This window comes from Protomyctophum parallelum, assembly GCF_964188405.1.
Source record: "Protomyctophum parallelum genome assembly, chromosome: 5".
Lineage (NCBI taxonomy): Eukaryota > Metazoa > Chordata > Actinopteri > Myctophiformes > Myctophidae > Protomyctophum > Protomyctophum parallelum.
Window position 1 is genome coordinate 25,952,189 of NC_139702.1, and position 17,733 is coordinate 25,969,921.

Consider the following 17,733-nt stretch of genomic DNA (forward strand, 5'->3'; position numbering starts at 1 on the left):
CGGAAATGCTTTGGCAATGTCTCGGGGACCCCCGCTCCCTCCCGACCACCAATATAAATTGACTGCTACAATAACCTTAGTAATAATAGAGACAATACACCATAAATAAATACTGAAACCAGATATAATGTGTACTATGTAAACTCTGTTTAGTTTTAGGGAAGATCCTATCAAACTGGATCTGGTCCAGGATGTATGTGTGTATGTGTGTGTGTGTGTGTGTGTGTGTGTGTGTGTGTGTGTGTGTGTGTGTGTGTGTGTGTGTGTGTGTGTGTGTGTGTGTGTGTGTGTGTGTGTGTGTGTGTGTGTGTGAGAGAGCGTGCGTGCGTGTGTGTGTGGTGCATGTGTGTATGTAGCCTAGCGGCAAACCTCTATTTGCAGTGAATCCCTACTCTCCTTCAGAACAACTCTCAAATAGCACTTACAGCTTACAGGCTGCAATTCAAAAACTCAAAGCCTATACCCTTCCTTTTTACTGTACATATTATTCTTTTTGATTTCTAACCATTGACGTTTTTGCATATAGTACTGTATATTTGTATGTCATTAAATGTTTAGATGAATTGAGTAAGAACGACCCGAATGGAAACAAGCCAATAGGCTTTCTTGTGTTGAAATCCTCTTAGAAGACTTTGTATTGAACTGTACTTTTCTGTGCTTTTTTCTGCAAACTGTTAGTATATTCAATCAATGCCCTTGCCCATGCACTGTCTTTTGCGGTTTAAGTATAGGCTAATAACACATTGTCGAGGATGAGACACAATCAAGTCCAGGACTTATTGTTGTCAGGGAATATTATCTAAATAATGTCTAGCCTGACCTAAGCAGAGACATTTCTGGTCTAGAGGGGCGGGTCGCGCCTCAGAAATGCGCGCACCCTGATAGGATTTCATCGATCTGTCCGTCACCCCCGGCCCCTCCTCTCCCCCCTAGTGCAGCGCTACGTCACATCATTTAGAGCGACGCCCACCCGGAAGGGTTGACTCCCACTTTTAGACTGGTTCAGCCCACGGCTTTTTCCAGGCTTTCATCTTTCGTGCAGACGAAATGAAAGCCTGGGTATCGAGGCTAAATAATGTCCAATCTGAGAATACATTCTTGACCAAGACCTTTCTTCACCAATGTGTTTGTAAAGGTGTCTAGTAACACGACTCACAATCTGTGACAGCTGCTGAAAGTTGGGGTACCATTAATAACCTATATGCAGGCAAAAATTACAAACACCTTGGGCTAAGTAAAAACGGATGGACGGATGGACGTTTTTAGCCCAAGGAGTGTTTTTTATGAAAAAACAAATTGAACAAATTGAATCATGAGAAATGCCTATAGTTTGACCCCTCACATGCATTTTGCGTGCATACAGGTTATGGTACCCCAACTTTCAGCAGCTGTCACAGATTCCCCTATTGACTTTATCCAGACCGCGACCATCTTGCCATTGAGTTAATGGCAGGGTGGCAAGTTTGCCGCAATTTGCCATTGTTGCTGTACGAAAAGCTTGACTATTGAATATCCTCTTTCTATCTGCAAAATGTTTGTTTCATAAAAATCCACTGTAGACATGTTATGAGCTATACTTTCTGTCAAAACATTCCTTGCAGATGATTATCTTTCTAAGAGTGTTGGAGTTTGGAAGTGCTCAATATCACTCAGCCTATGTGTATACCACCTGTTTTGAATTTGCACATTAATGCAGGAAAAAGCACATTTATTTATAATTGTATTTTGATCCAATTACTGAATGTCAGTCTCCAGGTTTTCTTCTGAATATGTATGACAGTTATTTATGATGACACTATGGCATATTAGGACTTAGGAGTCCAACTAGTACTAGTGGTTATCAAATGTTTAATTTGCAAGGACCCCATTAAGTCAAATGGTTCCATTTGAACACTCTCAGAGTTACAGACCTGCTATGGTCATTCAGTGCTAGCTCTTTATGAGTTTCCACCAAAGTTGGCCTCACCCCCCGAACCCACCTCACGCCTGCCCACTTTGACAGGCTGGGATGGCTTAGGGTCGACGACAGAGTACAGCATCTTGCAATGGGTCTGGTCCACAAGATTCGATACACCACCAAGATACCCATGTACCTGTCTATAGATACTTCCTTAATGTTAACGAAGTCCACACCCACAACACCAGAGGGAGTGCAACAAACCTGCATGTACAACCCAGATTTGGCACAAACAAGGGACTAAATTATTTTCAGTTCGCTCCTATGCCACCAAAATGTGGAACGCCCTACCAACAGTCATTAAGACATGTGAATCCCTTGACTCCTTCAAAACCGCTCTCAAAGGGCACCTACGGACGGCTGCAATTCGAAACTATGGCCCCCGTAAAATCTGAATCCCCCCACCCTTTTCCCCTCACTGTATATTTTTCTTTTCCCTTTTTGCTTCCTTTATGATGAATTCCTGTTCTGTTCTTTGACTATATAGAAGTGTCAATTTATACGTCTCTAAATGTTTTGATGAATTGAACATGGTGGACCCTGTTGTAAACAAGTGTAATGCTTAATTGGGTCGTCCACTCACAGTTAACAGTCTTTGTATTGAGTTTGTGCTTGAAATGTACTGTAATTCTGCAAACTGTTAATACATATTTCAATCAATCAATCAATCAATCCAGTAACATTATTGTCCACTCATTTTGTATGTCCGTGACAAAATAATTGACAAAAATGTCCACCACAAGCCAACATGCATGATGTTGCTTTAGGCTACTGAAAGCGAGCGCTTCCAAACTCTAATCTTTTTTTTTTAATAATTTGTATAGCCTATATATATATTATAAAACACTTTTCAAAATAATTAAAAACATTAAAACAAGAAATAAAAAAATAAAAAAATAGAAGATCTACAAGCTTGTAGATCAGTTATTTTCACAATTAAATATGGCTTAAGTGGTTATTATTACGTAATGCATTAGTTTGGATCCCCCCCAGGGAAACACGAAATGTAACTTGTTCGTTCGAGCTATTAAAAACGTTTGTGTTGATCTACTCCTCCTGGAAGCAGCGCTACAAATCCCATTAGCTGCTGAAACACACGCCCATGGGACAGCCACGCCCCCCCCGCGCGGTGTCAGGCTTGTCGTATGTGACGTGGTTGGTTTAAAGGTCCCTGACTGACAGGCGTACTGTCCAATGGCGTGTGGAGCTGTCCGCGGGGTCCGGGGGTCCGGGGCGGGGCTTCAGTCTGCACAGAGAAAGTGCCACGACTCCAAACTTCACACACACACAAAACCTCACAGAAGAAACCGGCCCGGGTAAGACGAAACTTAACTACACTTTTTTATGCTTCTATATCCTCTGCGTTTCTTAGTATTATTACAGTCAAAGATAGTTCAGCAGTAGGCTAGTTGACGCGGACGTTTCTCCGCGGCCAGTGTCAGCTGCATATTTTGTTATTGTTATTTGTTACCAAGCCAATGTACAAAAAAATTAAAAAAGTTTGACCCCCGCACCCCCCAAAAACAAAATGAATGGGGGGTTCAGGTCCAAAAGGACGAAACATATGCTGTCTTGTTTAGGGGGGCGTAAGACTGTTAATTTAGTAACTTTGCTGCAGGCCTATGTGTTATTTGTTTTCTCTTATTTGATACGCAGTTGAGTAAGTCACCTTTTGGAATATTCTCACTCACTGTAATGATGTGAATGTCCATTCTGTTTTATATTTGTGCTTGTTTTAAGAAGAGGTCGGGTGTAGGGTTAGACTGGGGGAAAGGAGACTTTGCCCCCCTGGTTATCTTCAAAGCATTGTCAATATAACCTATAGATGTATCATACAGATTATACATGACACATCAGCAGTGTCATAATGAATCTGCGCATTGAGTGAACCAACCAACTCACATTCCACGACTTTTCCAAGTGAATTGACAAAGCTTATACAAAGTGTCTCGATCGTGTTGTTAAACAACGTGTCAGTTTGTTCCGTGCACGTTCAGAACTCTGTGTTCTGATCAGCATTGTACAGAGAGAGAGTCCTGCGCATCTGCATGAGGAGAAAAACCTCCTTCTCACTTACAAAAAAAAATCATATACTGAAAATACCTCCACTAGTGAAGAGTGGGAAAACGTATAAGGCATGCAATGGTTGAATGTTCTTTTTTTTGGGGAAGCGTTTATAATGTCCTGCATATGGTTCTTTGAACTATAGTTAGTATAGTAACAGAACGGTTCAAATGGTGAGCAGCATGGGATAGTGTTTGTGGTAAGAAAAGTTGCAGGTTTGCTGTATATTTGCAGGAGTTACATAACGGAGGGGCCACAGCACAAAGGGTTAATTGTCAGTAGAGACACGTCGCCCCTGCAAGCCAGTAAAAAAAAAAGTTACTCTTTCTTTTTTTTGTGGACCTTCATCACTTTTGATGAGGACGTCCTTATAAGTTCAGCCACGCTATTTATTAGGTCTGTTGCTGTTTGTTGTCGCCTTAATCTTAATCACATTTTGTTTAAATTGGATTCATGTCAAAATATGAGTTTTGTTGCGTGAATATAAAGTGCCACAGAATTGACAACTTTTTAGTGAATCAGTTGATCAGTGGATAATACAGCTATAGATGAAATGGTCGATCGTAACAAATCGCCTGCCGCCCGGCCCGTGCTCTCTCTGTATATAAATGTTTTCATTGATTGATTGATCGGCTTGATTCCTCGAAGAGTCATTGATTGGAGGGGGCGTGTCTTTGGGAAAGTACAGTCAGCGTTTGAGAACAGAGGAGTATGCCTACGTACAGTTGGACTGAGAAGTGAGAATCGATAGGTCACCAATCTCCTTGTAACACGTGTCCCTATATAGACTTGATCCAGTCATTATTAAACATTATTAAATCTGTTTAGTGGTTATTTATGTGAATTGAACTGTGGGACTATAATCGGACGATAATATGTAACCACTAAACCAAATGCACTCTGTGTGTTGTGTAGCCGAAATGTAACCAAACCGGTAACCGTGAGTTACAAATGGATACATTTTCATTCTAAAAGCTATAATTATTTCAATGCGCTGTTGAGCGTGTGGCATTTCTTTTTAATCTGTACGAGCGACACCGTTGTACGGGCGGAGTAGCCTATAGGTTTATCGCTTCCATATGCTGTGTGTGTGTGTGTGTGTGTGTGTGTGTGTGTGTGTGTGTGTGTGTGTGTGTGTGTGTGTGTGTGTGCGCGCGCGCGCGCCATGGGTGTTTGTGTGTTCAACCTCTCACATCTCATGCAGAATGTTAATTTAAAGGGTCAGAATTAGGCCTAGATCGTTATCATTTCAGACTAATATATAGCTCCCAGCTTCATTCACGATCCTCCATGTGATAATACAGTAACAGGCTGCAGACAACATGCAAAACCATTACGACCGCAATCCTTAATGTTATTTGAACCACAATATGTATTAAGGTATTTTACCACCGTGGTAGAGTGTGTTAGCACAATGTAATTAGGGCCTACGTCTGTTCTGTATGGTAGAGTTAGAGTATGTTAATAGGTTACAATATAATTAGTACATTTATGGGAATATGTTAATACAAAATATAACTAGGTGCATATGCTTGGTACAGTGTGTTAATAATAATAATACAATATATTATATTACATATGGTGGAGTATGTTGATAACATCAATGCTAGAGTATGCTAATGTAATATAACTAGTACATCTGTTAATACAATAATAACTAGTACATCTGTATGGTAGAGTATACGTTAATACAACGTAACTAGGCAATTTAACTATACTACATGTATTTGGTAGAGTACGTTAATAAAATATATAACTACTACATCTATAGAGCGTCGCAGTCCCACCCCCTTTCACGGGGAGAATTTCTCATAGACGTTTCAGAAATTATTTATTTAAAGACCGTTTAAGCCTCGGACGAAGCCAACTCGGCTTCTGACAAATCATGGCAATAAACACAATTGTTTTGATCCCGAACAAATAATGATTAGAAAAAAGGGCAGGGTAACAGAGTATACTTTCTGAAACGTCTATGGAAAAAAGAATGGGACATTTGTTTCCCCGGTGCCCTCGTCGTTCTGAAAGGGGGCAGGACTGCATTGCTCTATATGGTAGAAGATAAGTATGTTAAACCACTGTTTTCTATGTCAGTCGATTTTTCAAAAATGGCAGACCTACAAGCTCGTAGCGCGCCACTCAGTGGCGTGCTATGAGCTTGTAGATCTGCTATTTCTCATATCATACATAATGCTAACACCAAAATGGGTTCCTGCCCAAAATGGGATAATAGCAGCACATCTGGTTATGTAATATGTATAAAGTACAAACATGATATCTGGTGTTAACACAAGTCAAAAGAACATTTAGAAATAACTTATTTTTGTTTTGTATTATTTGAATTTTCCAATACTGTTTTCCATAACCTTTGCTTAGTTGGGGTTGATGGATGGATGGATGGATGGATAAGATGATGGATAAGTAACATTTAGCATATATGCTCGTATCTAATTTCCACAATGTCATTTATTTTCCATTATTCTTTATTAAATTAAAAGCAGAGCCTGCACCAAATAAAGGTAAAACGGGTAAAAATTAAATACATATTTATATTAACTTGTCTTTTTACCTTTTTAGCTCGGTGTGCAGGCTCTTCTCTTAGTACCTTTGGCTCAGCAACGACTGTGGATGTGTGTAGGCTATAGTTAATACTTCCACTGTATAGAGGGTATGCGCATGCTTAACCCATTCTGACCATTCTACAAATGTCTTCTATATCCAGACAGTGTTCTAAAAAAGCTATGTTTCTATGTCAGTCGTTCTTTGATTTTTCAAAAATAGCAGACCTACAAGCTCGTAGCGCGCCACTCGGTGGCGCGCTATGAGCTTGTAGATCTGCTATTTTTCAATAGCTAAAGCATGACATAATGCTAACACCAAAAGGGGTTCCCACCCAAAATGGGTTCAAGTGAATGGCACATCGAGTGGCAAAGCAACAGGCAAAGTGAGTTTAACATTGTTTAACGCAATCAGATATGACTTCTGTGTGGATGTCTGGGGCTGTCAAGGCCAGGAAAGTAGTTTTTTGACACTCAGTATAGGCGTTCCTGCATAACTTCCTGGTTTGATGATGATGTCACGCGCATTACCCTCTATTTATTACCTATACTCTGACCACTGTCCACTGTCTCTCTACATGTCCAGGCTCACGGTGGGACAGGACAGGACAGGACAGGTCAGGACAGCAGTATAAACAACAACAGTCATGGATGTTACAGACCCACAGACGCTGGGCTTCATGGTGTTCGGTGGCTTCATGGTGGTGTCGGCCATCGGCATCGCCCTGGTCTCCACGCTGTCCATGAAGGAGACCTCTTACGAGGAGGCCCTGGCCAAGCAGCGCCGCGAGCAGGGCAAGGTATGTGTCCTTAACCCATTCTGACCTGAGATCAGATTCTAAAAATGTCTTCTACATCCTGACAGTTTTCCATTCTGACCTGAGATCAGATTCTAAAAATGTCTTCTACGTCAGTCGCTCTTCGATTTTTAAAAAAATAGCAGAACTACAAGCTCCGATTAAAAAAAAATAAATAGCAGACCTACAAGCTTGTAGATCTGCTATTTTTCAATAGCTAAAGCACGACATGGTGCTAACACCAAAATGGGTTCCCGCCCCAGAATGGGTTAATCAAAAGTTGTAAACGGCGCCGCGTCGCAAATTCGAATCCCGATCCCGACCACCTTTGATGCGTGTCACTCCCCATCTCTCTCTCTCCCCACTTCCTGTCGGTCTACTGTCCTATCGATAAAGGATAGAATATGGAAAATATGACGGATCCGTCTTGATCACACAACTATAGGGATACTGCACTGTCAATACTTACTACAGCGTACCGATTTGAGGGTACACTGTAGTACAGAATCTGTACTACAGTGTACAGAGTAAATGTACAGAGTAAATGTTTTACAAAAACCGGCCTCCTGCGGAGCTATAAAAAGCAAATGTGAAAACCTTTCTCCTTGCCCTCTAGGAGTGTATACATGTAAAGTTTCACGCAGATCTGTGCATGTTGATGCCGATCTATCGCCTGGCGGAGACAATTGAAATAATATCCAACTCCACTTGTGGTTTTCGGATCGTTATTTCAGTACAACTACGCACATCATGCCTTGCTGCTTTTTTCACCCTACGTCTAAGGTCCAAACCACACCAATGCAACTCCTTGCAACAAAACATTTTTAAGGACATGTCACACCAATGCAACTGCCATTGGGGATAATAGTTTCATGCAACTATTCTCGCAACTGTTTAGTTGCAAGGAGTTGCAAAGGCACCATTGGTGTGTTTTGGGCCTAAAGGCCTATTCATAGTCTGGATTTTCGGTGGTGAGCTGACCACCGGAGCTGAAATAACGTTGAGCGGTGGTGAGTAAAAACAGAGAGAAGGGCGGTTTGCTCTTCACCGCGACTCGAGACGTCATGTTGTAGTTCGGTGGTCACCTAACCACCGAAAATCCAGACTATGTATGAACCTTAAGGGTTCAGCAGTTTAATCAAAATAACCCACTGGTTGTCGATATTTTTTATTTTCAAGGACCCCCACAGTTTGATATGCAATTAAGATTAGACCACCCCATTTGATGCCATTTTCTATCTTGGGAACACCAATCTCCACAGTAAAATCCTAACTCTGAGAGTGTCCAAAAGGAACAAAATGGACCCTTGTCCCTTACAGGTCCATTTTGTTCCATTTGGACATGAGGCTGAAGTGGTTAAAATCGATTCATTCATATACTGTATAAAAAAAAACATGCTTCTTGGTTATTTAATGAATCGAGAAAGTAATCGATAGAATATATATATATATATTTATTTTTTACATTTTATCCCACGGTTTTGTAACCCATTTTTCACCCCTGTGTCAATCATCTAATGTGATCCTGGGCTCTACACACCCTCCACCAACCTAGTCCCCATATATGGGGGACATGGGGAGAGCAACGGACTTGAACTCATGCTTCCTTCATGCCTGAGTGTCCAAGTTGCTCCTTTACACCTGACAGGGGGGAGTTTCCCTGGTTGGACGTAGCGCGTGGAAGGAACACGTTATTCCAACCAGTTCCTTTCCCCTCCATCAGGCGCCCCGGCTGGCCAGGAGGAGGCAGTTTAGAGACCAGGATTACTGCATGTTTTTGTGAGGGTACCTGATCGTTGCTGCCCTACTTGTCTACCCTCATGTACAGTACATACCTGCTACTTTCTGCACCTTGTCTTAACAGTCTAACCTCATGTGTACATTTATTTTTTGCATCTTTATTTTTGATTCTCGCTTTTTCTTAACCCATTTTGGCCTGACGTCGAAATTAAAAAAAATACTTTTTTTAAAATGTATTTTTTTCTGAAAAACCTCATGTACCTCATGTACATCAGTGGTTCTCAATATTTCATGTCAAGGATCCCACAAATTATATGATGTAATATGCCGCCGACCCCCATCTGAAGATATGTCGTTCCAGGGACCCTGGATTTGGGTTTAAAAACGGAAACTGAAAGAATATATATTCAAAGATTTGCGCCACGTTTTCACGATTTGATATGAGCTTGTAGATCTGCTATTTTTCAATAGCTAAATTACAACATAATGTTTAAAACACCAAAAGGGGTTCTCCCGCCACCCAAAAGGGGTGTTAAAAACCACACTATGACCGAAGTGGAGCTTGTACCCAAAGCAAAAGCTAATGAAAGTGATTTGTGTTTGTGTGCTTCAGGGGCTGACGCAGCAAAGCACCCAGAGGAAGAAGAAGGAGAACAGACAAGAGAAGAAGAGCAAGTCCAAGAGGAAAGACGACCAGAAACCCAACGGCAAACTCCCTGAACCCGACGCCCCGGTAAGGTTTTTTTTACAATTAAAAAAAAAAAATTTTTTAAAACGCCCTCTCCTTTTTTATAATGGGAGAATTGGCACTCAGAGCCTAAACTGGTGACCACCAGGTGGCGCTGAAGATCACCCCATGTTATTCTCCGTAGAGAAATTACTTCCGCGGAACCAGGGGAATCGAAGGGGATTTAAGACTAAATATACTGACAATTTCGTCAACAAATAGAAACTAGACTAAAATGTTAGGAAGGGACTAGTGGACAACAGATCCAGTATAAGTCATTTTACACTTGGTTGCATGCTGAAAATAGCAGATCTACAAGTAGATCGGCTATTTTCAGCAAGTGTAAAATAATTCATTACGACGGCAACAAGGCCCGCCAAAATACATTTTAGTCGACTAAATCACCTGTAGATTTAAAAATCTTATGACATTTAGTCGACTAAAACTAGACTAACACTAATACATTCCAGGTGACTAAAATGTGACTAAAACTAAGTGAAAACTATTCAAGAGACTATGACTAAAACAAAAATCGAAATTTGCTGCCAAAAACAACACTGAAACTGTCTTCCTCGCGACAACAACCCTAACAGGCTGCCATTGCGGTGGAGACGCTTGGCACGGCGACCTCCGACGAGCTGGAATCCGAAGTGGAGGCCGCCGTCGCCCCGGAACCCGTCGCCGTGGCCGCCTCGGAACCCGAACCCCAAGCTGAACCCGAGCCCGAACCGGAAGCGGAAGCGGAGCCGGAGCCAGAGGCCGAGCCTGAGCCTGAGCCTGAACCCGAGCCGGCGGTTGTTGAGCCAGAACCGGTGGTGGTCGTCGTGGCCGCTGTTGCTGCAGTGCAAGGTTATTATTATTAATATTATTATATACGTTTTTGCATTTGTCGTTTTTATTGTCTCCGCCAGGCTCCGCCATGTTGATTTTGGATCAGTAACAATTAGCCCATTTTGACCTGAGATCGGATTCTAAAAAATGTCTTCTACGTCCTGACCGTTTTCTGAAAAAGCTATGTTTCTATGTCAGTCGTTCTTCGATTTTTTTCAAAAATAGCGGACCTACAAGCTCGTATCACGCCACTCGGTGGCGCACTACGAGCTTGTAGATCTGCTATTTTTCAATAGCTAAAGCATAACATAATGCTAACACGGCAGATGATATGTTTTCGCCCCTGTCTCGTCCGTCCCTGTGTGTCCGTCTTCCATCTGTTATACATCTAATCTCTGGCACCATTGGCCCTGTCGCTATGAAACTGTGCCCACACACACACACACCCTGGATGCCAATTCTGAACCTCCACCACGAGGCAGATTCTCAGACTCTATTGTCATGTGATCATTCAACACAGATCTCTCTGATTTTCCATATTCTATTCCGATTGGCTATTAAGATTGACTTCCAGAGTTTGCAGGATCGGTCCGTTTTGAACAAAACGGTCTCAAATCACGACCGGCGCAATTTATACGTGAGATCTTTCACACCACATTCCCACTCGGCCGAGGATGAAATTCCACTTGAAAATCTTTAAATCGGACCTCATGGTGGCGCTGTAACGGGCACCTATAACTGCACTGATCTGCGTGAAACCTCGCACGCAAACTCCTTACTAGAGAACCCATTTTGGTGTTATTGCATCATGTTATGCTTTAGCTATTGAAAAATAGCAGATCTACAAGCTTGTAGTGTGCCACCGAGTGGCGCGCTACGAGCTTGTAGGTCTGCTATTTTTTTTAAATCGAAGAACGACTGACATTTTTAGAATCTGATCTCAGGTCAGAATGGGTTAATCAGACCTGTGTGTGTCCAGTGGAAACCTCGTATGAATCTGATCTCAGGTCAGAATGAGTTATAGCACCACCAGGAGGCCGACTTTTTATAAAACACAAACCCATTTATTCCTTCAGATTCTGTCAGAAAAAATCCCGCAAATCGGTACACAGTATCTCTATAGTCATGTGATCAAGGCGGATCTGTCCGGTATTTCATATTCCATCCTGAATTGGCTAACATTGGCTTCCAAAGTTTGTTGGATTGGTCGGTTTTGAACAAAATGCCTCAAATCATAAACACGGCGTGCTATTCATGTGAAATATCACACACACATTCCTACAAGGCCGAGGAATAAATACCTCAGGTACAAAATGCCTCGGATCATGAATCGGCGTCGAGATTCAACAATATTGTATAATCCAAAACTTTTATTTTGATGAACTAACCAGTGTTGTTTTCGTCGACTAAAACTAAGACGAAAAATGTTCGTCGACTACCTTTTTCCACTGAAGAAAACTAAATGGAAACTAAATGAAAACTAAGCTATGGTGACTAAAACTAAGACTAAATATACTGACAATTTCGTCGACAAATAAAAACTAGACTAAAATGTTAGGAAGGGACTAGTGGACAAGAGATCCAGTATAAGTCATTTTACACTTGGTTGCATGCTGAAAATAGCTGATCTGCGTTGTGAGCTTGTAGATCGGCTATTTTCAGCAAGTGTAAAATAAGTCATTATGACGGCAACAAGGCCCGCCAAAATACATTTTAGTTGACTAAATCACCTGTAGATTTAGTTGACTAAAATCTTATGACATTTAGTCGACTAAAACTAGACTAACACTAATGCATTCCAGGTGACTAAAATGTGACTAAAACTAAGTGAAGTGACTATGACTAAAACTAAAATAGAAATTTGCTGCCAAAAGCAACACTGGAACTAACACAATTACAATCCTTTACAGTGGAGGCTCTGGCCGCCCCGTCCCCAAAAGAGAAGAAGAAGAAGAAGAAGTCCAAGGCCGCCGCTGCTGCCGCGGCCGCGGCCGCCGCCGTGGCCGAGCCGGCTCCTCCCGCTACCGCCGCCGCCCCCCCGGCGGAGGAGGCCGCTGTGGCCACGCCCCCACCCGTGGCAGAGGCTGCCCCCCCGGTGACCGATGCCGCCGCCGCCCCGCCCCTGGTGGTCGCTGCTGAAGCCCCGCCTCCCACCGCCGCTGAAGCACCGGCCAAGAAGAAGAAGTCCAAGGACAAAGCTGAACCGGGTGAGTGGATTTTTGGATCGGTGGATTTTTGGATCGGTAGCGCGCCACCGAGTGGCGCCCTACGAGCTTGTAGATCTGCTACTTTTTCAATAGCTACAGCGTAACATAATGCTAACACCAAAAGGGGTTCCCGCACCAAAATGGGGTTAATCAAACAAATCGATCAAAATACTCAATTTGAAAGATATATTCACGTTTTCCAAAAAAGCATTGCGACATTGTGAGCTTTTGATCAACTCTTTTCGCACTTTTTCTTTATGTCACTGTTTAGTGCAACATTGTACAACAGTCTCAAAGCTCAATGAGACTTTGGTATAGAGGTTTAGGTTGTGTAGTTATACCTTGAAGGATGTAACTCACAAATATTGGTTTGAATATAAATGTTCTCTGTTGATTATAAATTGATATTTCACAATATTGACTTATGTGAAACAGCTCTCAAAGTTACTCCACTCTATTTGTATGTCTTTAAATGTTTTGATAGAATTGAAATTGGAGGTCCGTTATGTAAAGAAGTCTTGGTGCTTTTTCTGGTTTTGTCCTCTTATTAGCAGTTTTTTGTATTGACCTGTACTTTCCTTGAACCGTGCCCATTCTTCAAACAGTTTTTCAATCAATCAAAAACTCCTTTAGCACATACAGTAAACAAACCCTCTCCTCTCCTCTCCTCTCCTCTCCTCTCCTCTCCTCTCCTCTCCTCTCCTCTCCTCTCCTCTCCTCTCCTCTCCTCTCCTCTCCTCTCCTCTCCTCTCCTCTCCTCTCCTCTCCTCTCCTCTCCTCTCCTCTCCTCTCCTCTCCTCTCCTCTCCTCTCCTCTCCTCTCCTCTCCTCTCCTCTCCTCTCCCCTCCTCTCCTCAGTGGACAGTGTGGATGCTCTGTTGCTGCCCTATAAGTCCCTGCTATCCACGGTGAGCAGCATGAGCTTCAGCGAGGCAGAGACTCACAAGCTGATTGAGGTGCTCAGCGACAAGGCCGGCATCTCTCAGGACTCCTGGCAACTGGTAGGAAAACCGGCTTTGTCAGTCGCTCTTCGATTTTTCAAAAATAGCAGACCTACAAGCTCATAGCGCGACACTCGGTGGCGCGCTATGAGCTTGTAGATCTGCTATTTTTAAAGCACGACATGATGCTAACACCTGAACACATGATTTAGGTCCCTCTGTGTCGGGATCAGACCGCGTGTATATGTCCAAACTCTTTTCAGGAAAAAAAAAGAAAAAGAATAGAAAAGAAACCCGTATTCCAAATGTAGTTATTATTTTTGTCACAACTCACAAGCTCTCGTTAAACCCATTCAGGCCTGACGTTGAGGAAAAAAAAAAAAAAAATCATGACAATTTTCGGAAAATTTTAGGCACATTTTAACGATTTTTCAAAAAATAGCAGACCTACAAGTTCATAGCGCGCCACTCGGTGGCGCGCTATGAGCTTGTAGATCTGCTTGTAGAACTGCTTGTTGATCAGCCATGTCCACACCTTGTGCATGATACCCATGTACGACTAAGTAATAGCATTAATTTACTGAAATGTATAGATACAAGGTTTCTGCTTGACGGCAATGATATTGACTCACTGATTGATTTTTTATTTGGTGATATTGCATAACAACGAGCATGCATGGTTGGCAACGTACATGCGCGTCCCCACTCCCCAGAAGAGTGTAGTTGTTTTTACTCAATACTCACTGATATGGATGGGTTGAGGTTTGGGCTGGAGAGAGAGCTAGCCGAGGAGGAGGAGGGCTGTGAAGAAGGCATGAGTTTAGGGCTTCCAAGTGTCCATTTCTTTCTTTTTATTGCATTTATTCCAACGATTACTTTTTGAATTGGTTGAATAATGACGTCACAAAATCCCAAAGCCCTGTGTCGTTTAGTTACAGGGTTGCCAGGTTGGCTTTTGCGAGACAACCGAGTAACTGGGTCTATGAAAACTTTGCCCTTTGAGTGTCGTTTTATTTAGGTCTGAAACGGAAGCCTGTGCCTGAGCGCCGCATCGCTTGCTTCAGACTATGGGATGTTAGAAGCTGTGCTTCACACCGGGTGCAGTCTTGTTTGTTTACAAGGGAGAGAAAGACGCCAGCCATGCGTGTTTATACTGCCTGGCTTATTTAGAACCTATAATAACCTAATAACAATGAATTTGTTTTCAGATACATATTTTTGCGTGCTGATTACGTCTAAAATGAATAATGCACTGTCTAGACTCAAGTGAGGGGCGCACTGACTTACCATCATGCATCACATTCCGTGCTCAGCCAATCAAATCATCGGTTATTTGGTACACACAGACGCACAAAGCTGGGCATAGGAGTAGCTAGCGCCCCTCAAAAAAAAAGAACGGAGTAGTTCTGTAATCAACAGCTGTTTGGAGGAACGTGCAGCTGTGGGAACCAAACGGTTGAATGAAATAATTTAATTTATATTTAATATAACTTTTGATATAAAAATCACACCCGTGTGAAGTGAGGGGTGCTCATATCATCATACATCTAATTCTGGCCACTCAACATTTCCATCCTCACTTTTCAGCCCTCACTTTTATCTTCAATATGTCAAATCAAAGTTATGGGGTGATCCGCTAATCACCAGCCAATGTTTGTGTTTACTCAAACCCGGGAAGCTGGGCATACACAAAAATGGCAATTTTCCCATTGTTTGGGCATCTATTGTTAGGTATGACCATATGATGACCACAGATATGCTCTAGAAACATTATTTTTTTCCATTTCACCACATCTTTTAAACCTAATACAGTGGCTATTTTAAAACAGATCTACAAGCTCACATGCTTGTAAACTTGTAGATCTCTTGTTGGGTTTTCTTTTGCTGATGATGTTTTTTATATTTTTTCCAGTATGTGGCACAAGAAAACGTTATACAGTTATACAATTAAAACTATGATTCTATTTACAATTTGTCGATCTATCGTTCACGTTCAGAATGCTGTTCTTTGACTGATAAAACCGTGTGTGTGTGTGTATGTTGTGTGTGTGTGTGTTATCATCAGGCCTGTCAGAAGGGTGACCCTCTCACGGCTCTGAAGAAAACGCTGGAGGAGAGGGAGAAACAGCTGGCCACTGAACAGGAAGACTCCACCGCTGCAAAGAACAAGCTCCGAGAACTCACCAAGGTAGGCGTCCGTGAGGCGGCACTGTAAAGCAAGGAGGTCACACATGAACCCATTCTGACCTGAGATCAGATTCTAAAAAATGTCTTCTACGTCCTGATGGTTTTCTGAAAAAGCTATGTTTCTGTGTCAGTGGTTCTTTCGATTTTTCAAAAATAGCAGACCTACAAGAGCTTGTAGATCTGCTATTTTTCAATAGCTAAAGCATAGCATGATGCTAACACCAAAAGGGGTTACCGGCCCCAAAATGGGTTAAATTTCCCCACAACCGTACTGTCTGCCACTGGGGTTGGGATCAGGAACCGGAGCCACCATCAAGTTTTTTCCTTGGCCTCTAGGGAGTGCGCATACAAAGCTTTACACCGAGATCGGTGTATAGTTCTAGGTAAAAACACGAATCGGCCCGTTATAGCGCCGCCATGAGGCTGATTTGAAAATAATTAACCCATTTTGACCTGAGATCAGATTAAAAAAATGTCTTCTACATCCTGACAGTTTTCTGAAAAAGCTATGTTTCTATATCAGTGGTTCTTCGATTTTTCAAAAATAGCAGACCTACAAGCTCGTAGTGAGCCAGCAAGCTTGTAGATCTGCTACTTTTCAATAGCTAAAGCATAACATAATGCCCAAAATGGGTTTTTAAGTGGCCTTTCTTCCTGGACTAGTGGGAATGTATACGTGCATCATTTCACGGAAACCGCACACTGTGTTCATGACGCGAGGCATTTTGTTCAAAACGGACCAATGCTGCATACTGTACTTTGGAACTAAGGCAACCTTAGCCAATCGGGATGGAACATGGAAAACCGGACAAATCCGTGTTGATCACATGACTATAGTGACAGCGTGTGCCGATTCGCGTGATGTACGGAGAAAAGCTGTATGAGTAATATAAAAAAAATCACACCTGTGTGACGTGAGGGGCTCACAACAAGCCTGGTCCTGTTGTCACGCCCACAATTTAATCGAACTAATGCATTTTATCTATTAGTAATTTGCCGTACTACATAATGTCAACACTTAAATTAAACAAATATTAGCAACATTTTCAGGTTTTTAGGAATATAGATTTTTTTGGTTCCGGTGACCTCTTGGCCGTTCAGTCTCCTTTAAGCGCTCCACTTTCCGGGTCTCTGTTTTTACATTCCTATAACTCTACACATTGTGACGAGAGTTCTGAATCTGTCTTTGAGATATCAATTAACCCATTTTGTGAGAGAACCCATTTTGGTGTTGGCATCATGTCGTGCTTTAGCTATTGAAAAATAGCAGATCTACAAGCTCATAGCGCTCATACAAGCTTGTAGGTCTGCTATTTTTGAAAAATCAAAGAACGACTGTGACATTTTTAGAATCTGATCTCAGGTCAGAATGGGTAATAATCAGACCAGTGTGTGTCCAGTGGAAACCTCGTATGAATCTGATCTCAGGTCAGAATGGGTTAACATCATTTTGTCCAGACGACCCACACTGACTGTTCGTTCTCCCTTTTCAACAGGAGCTCGGAGTGGAGAAGTCCAAGCTGGCCTCGCTGGAGTCCCGTCTGAGCAGCGAGCTGAGCACGCATTCCCTGGAGAGCAACGCCATGCAGGACCGCATGCAGGCGTCCTACCAGGACCACCTGACGCAGACCCAGACCCTCAACATGAAGGTGAGAGAGGACCGTTGCTTTAACTCCATTCTGAACTGAGATCAGATTCATACGAGTTTTCCACTGGACACACACATAC

At 42.3% G+C, this 17,733-nt stretch overlaps 1 protein-coding gene across 2 annotated transcripts in view; it reads left to right on the top strand.

The window, feature by feature from the left end:
* The first annotated feature begins 3,210 nt into the window (after positions 1-3,210).
* Positions 3,211-17,733, top strand: part of rrbp1b (ribosome binding protein 1b) — a 52,051-nt gene continuing 37,528 nt past the window's right edge. For both annotated transcript variants that reach the window (XM_083764691.1, XM_083764692.1), the window contains exons 1-8: positions 3,211-3,273; positions 7,163-7,376; positions 9,727-9,846; positions 10,434-10,689; positions 12,582-12,878; positions 13,736-13,878; positions 15,884-16,006; positions 17,502-17,654. In XM_083764691.1, the coding sequence (XP_083620817.1) occupies positions 7,224-7,376; positions 9,727-9,846; positions 10,434-10,689; positions 12,582-12,878; positions 13,736-13,878; positions 15,884-16,006; positions 17,502-17,654 (1,245 nt within the window). In that variant the 5' untranslated portion in view covers positions 3,211-3,273; positions 7,163-7,223. The remainder of the gene's footprint in view (positions 3,274-7,162; positions 7,377-9,726; positions 9,847-10,433; positions 10,690-12,581; positions 12,879-13,735; positions 13,879-15,883; positions 16,007-17,501; positions 17,655-17,733) is intronic.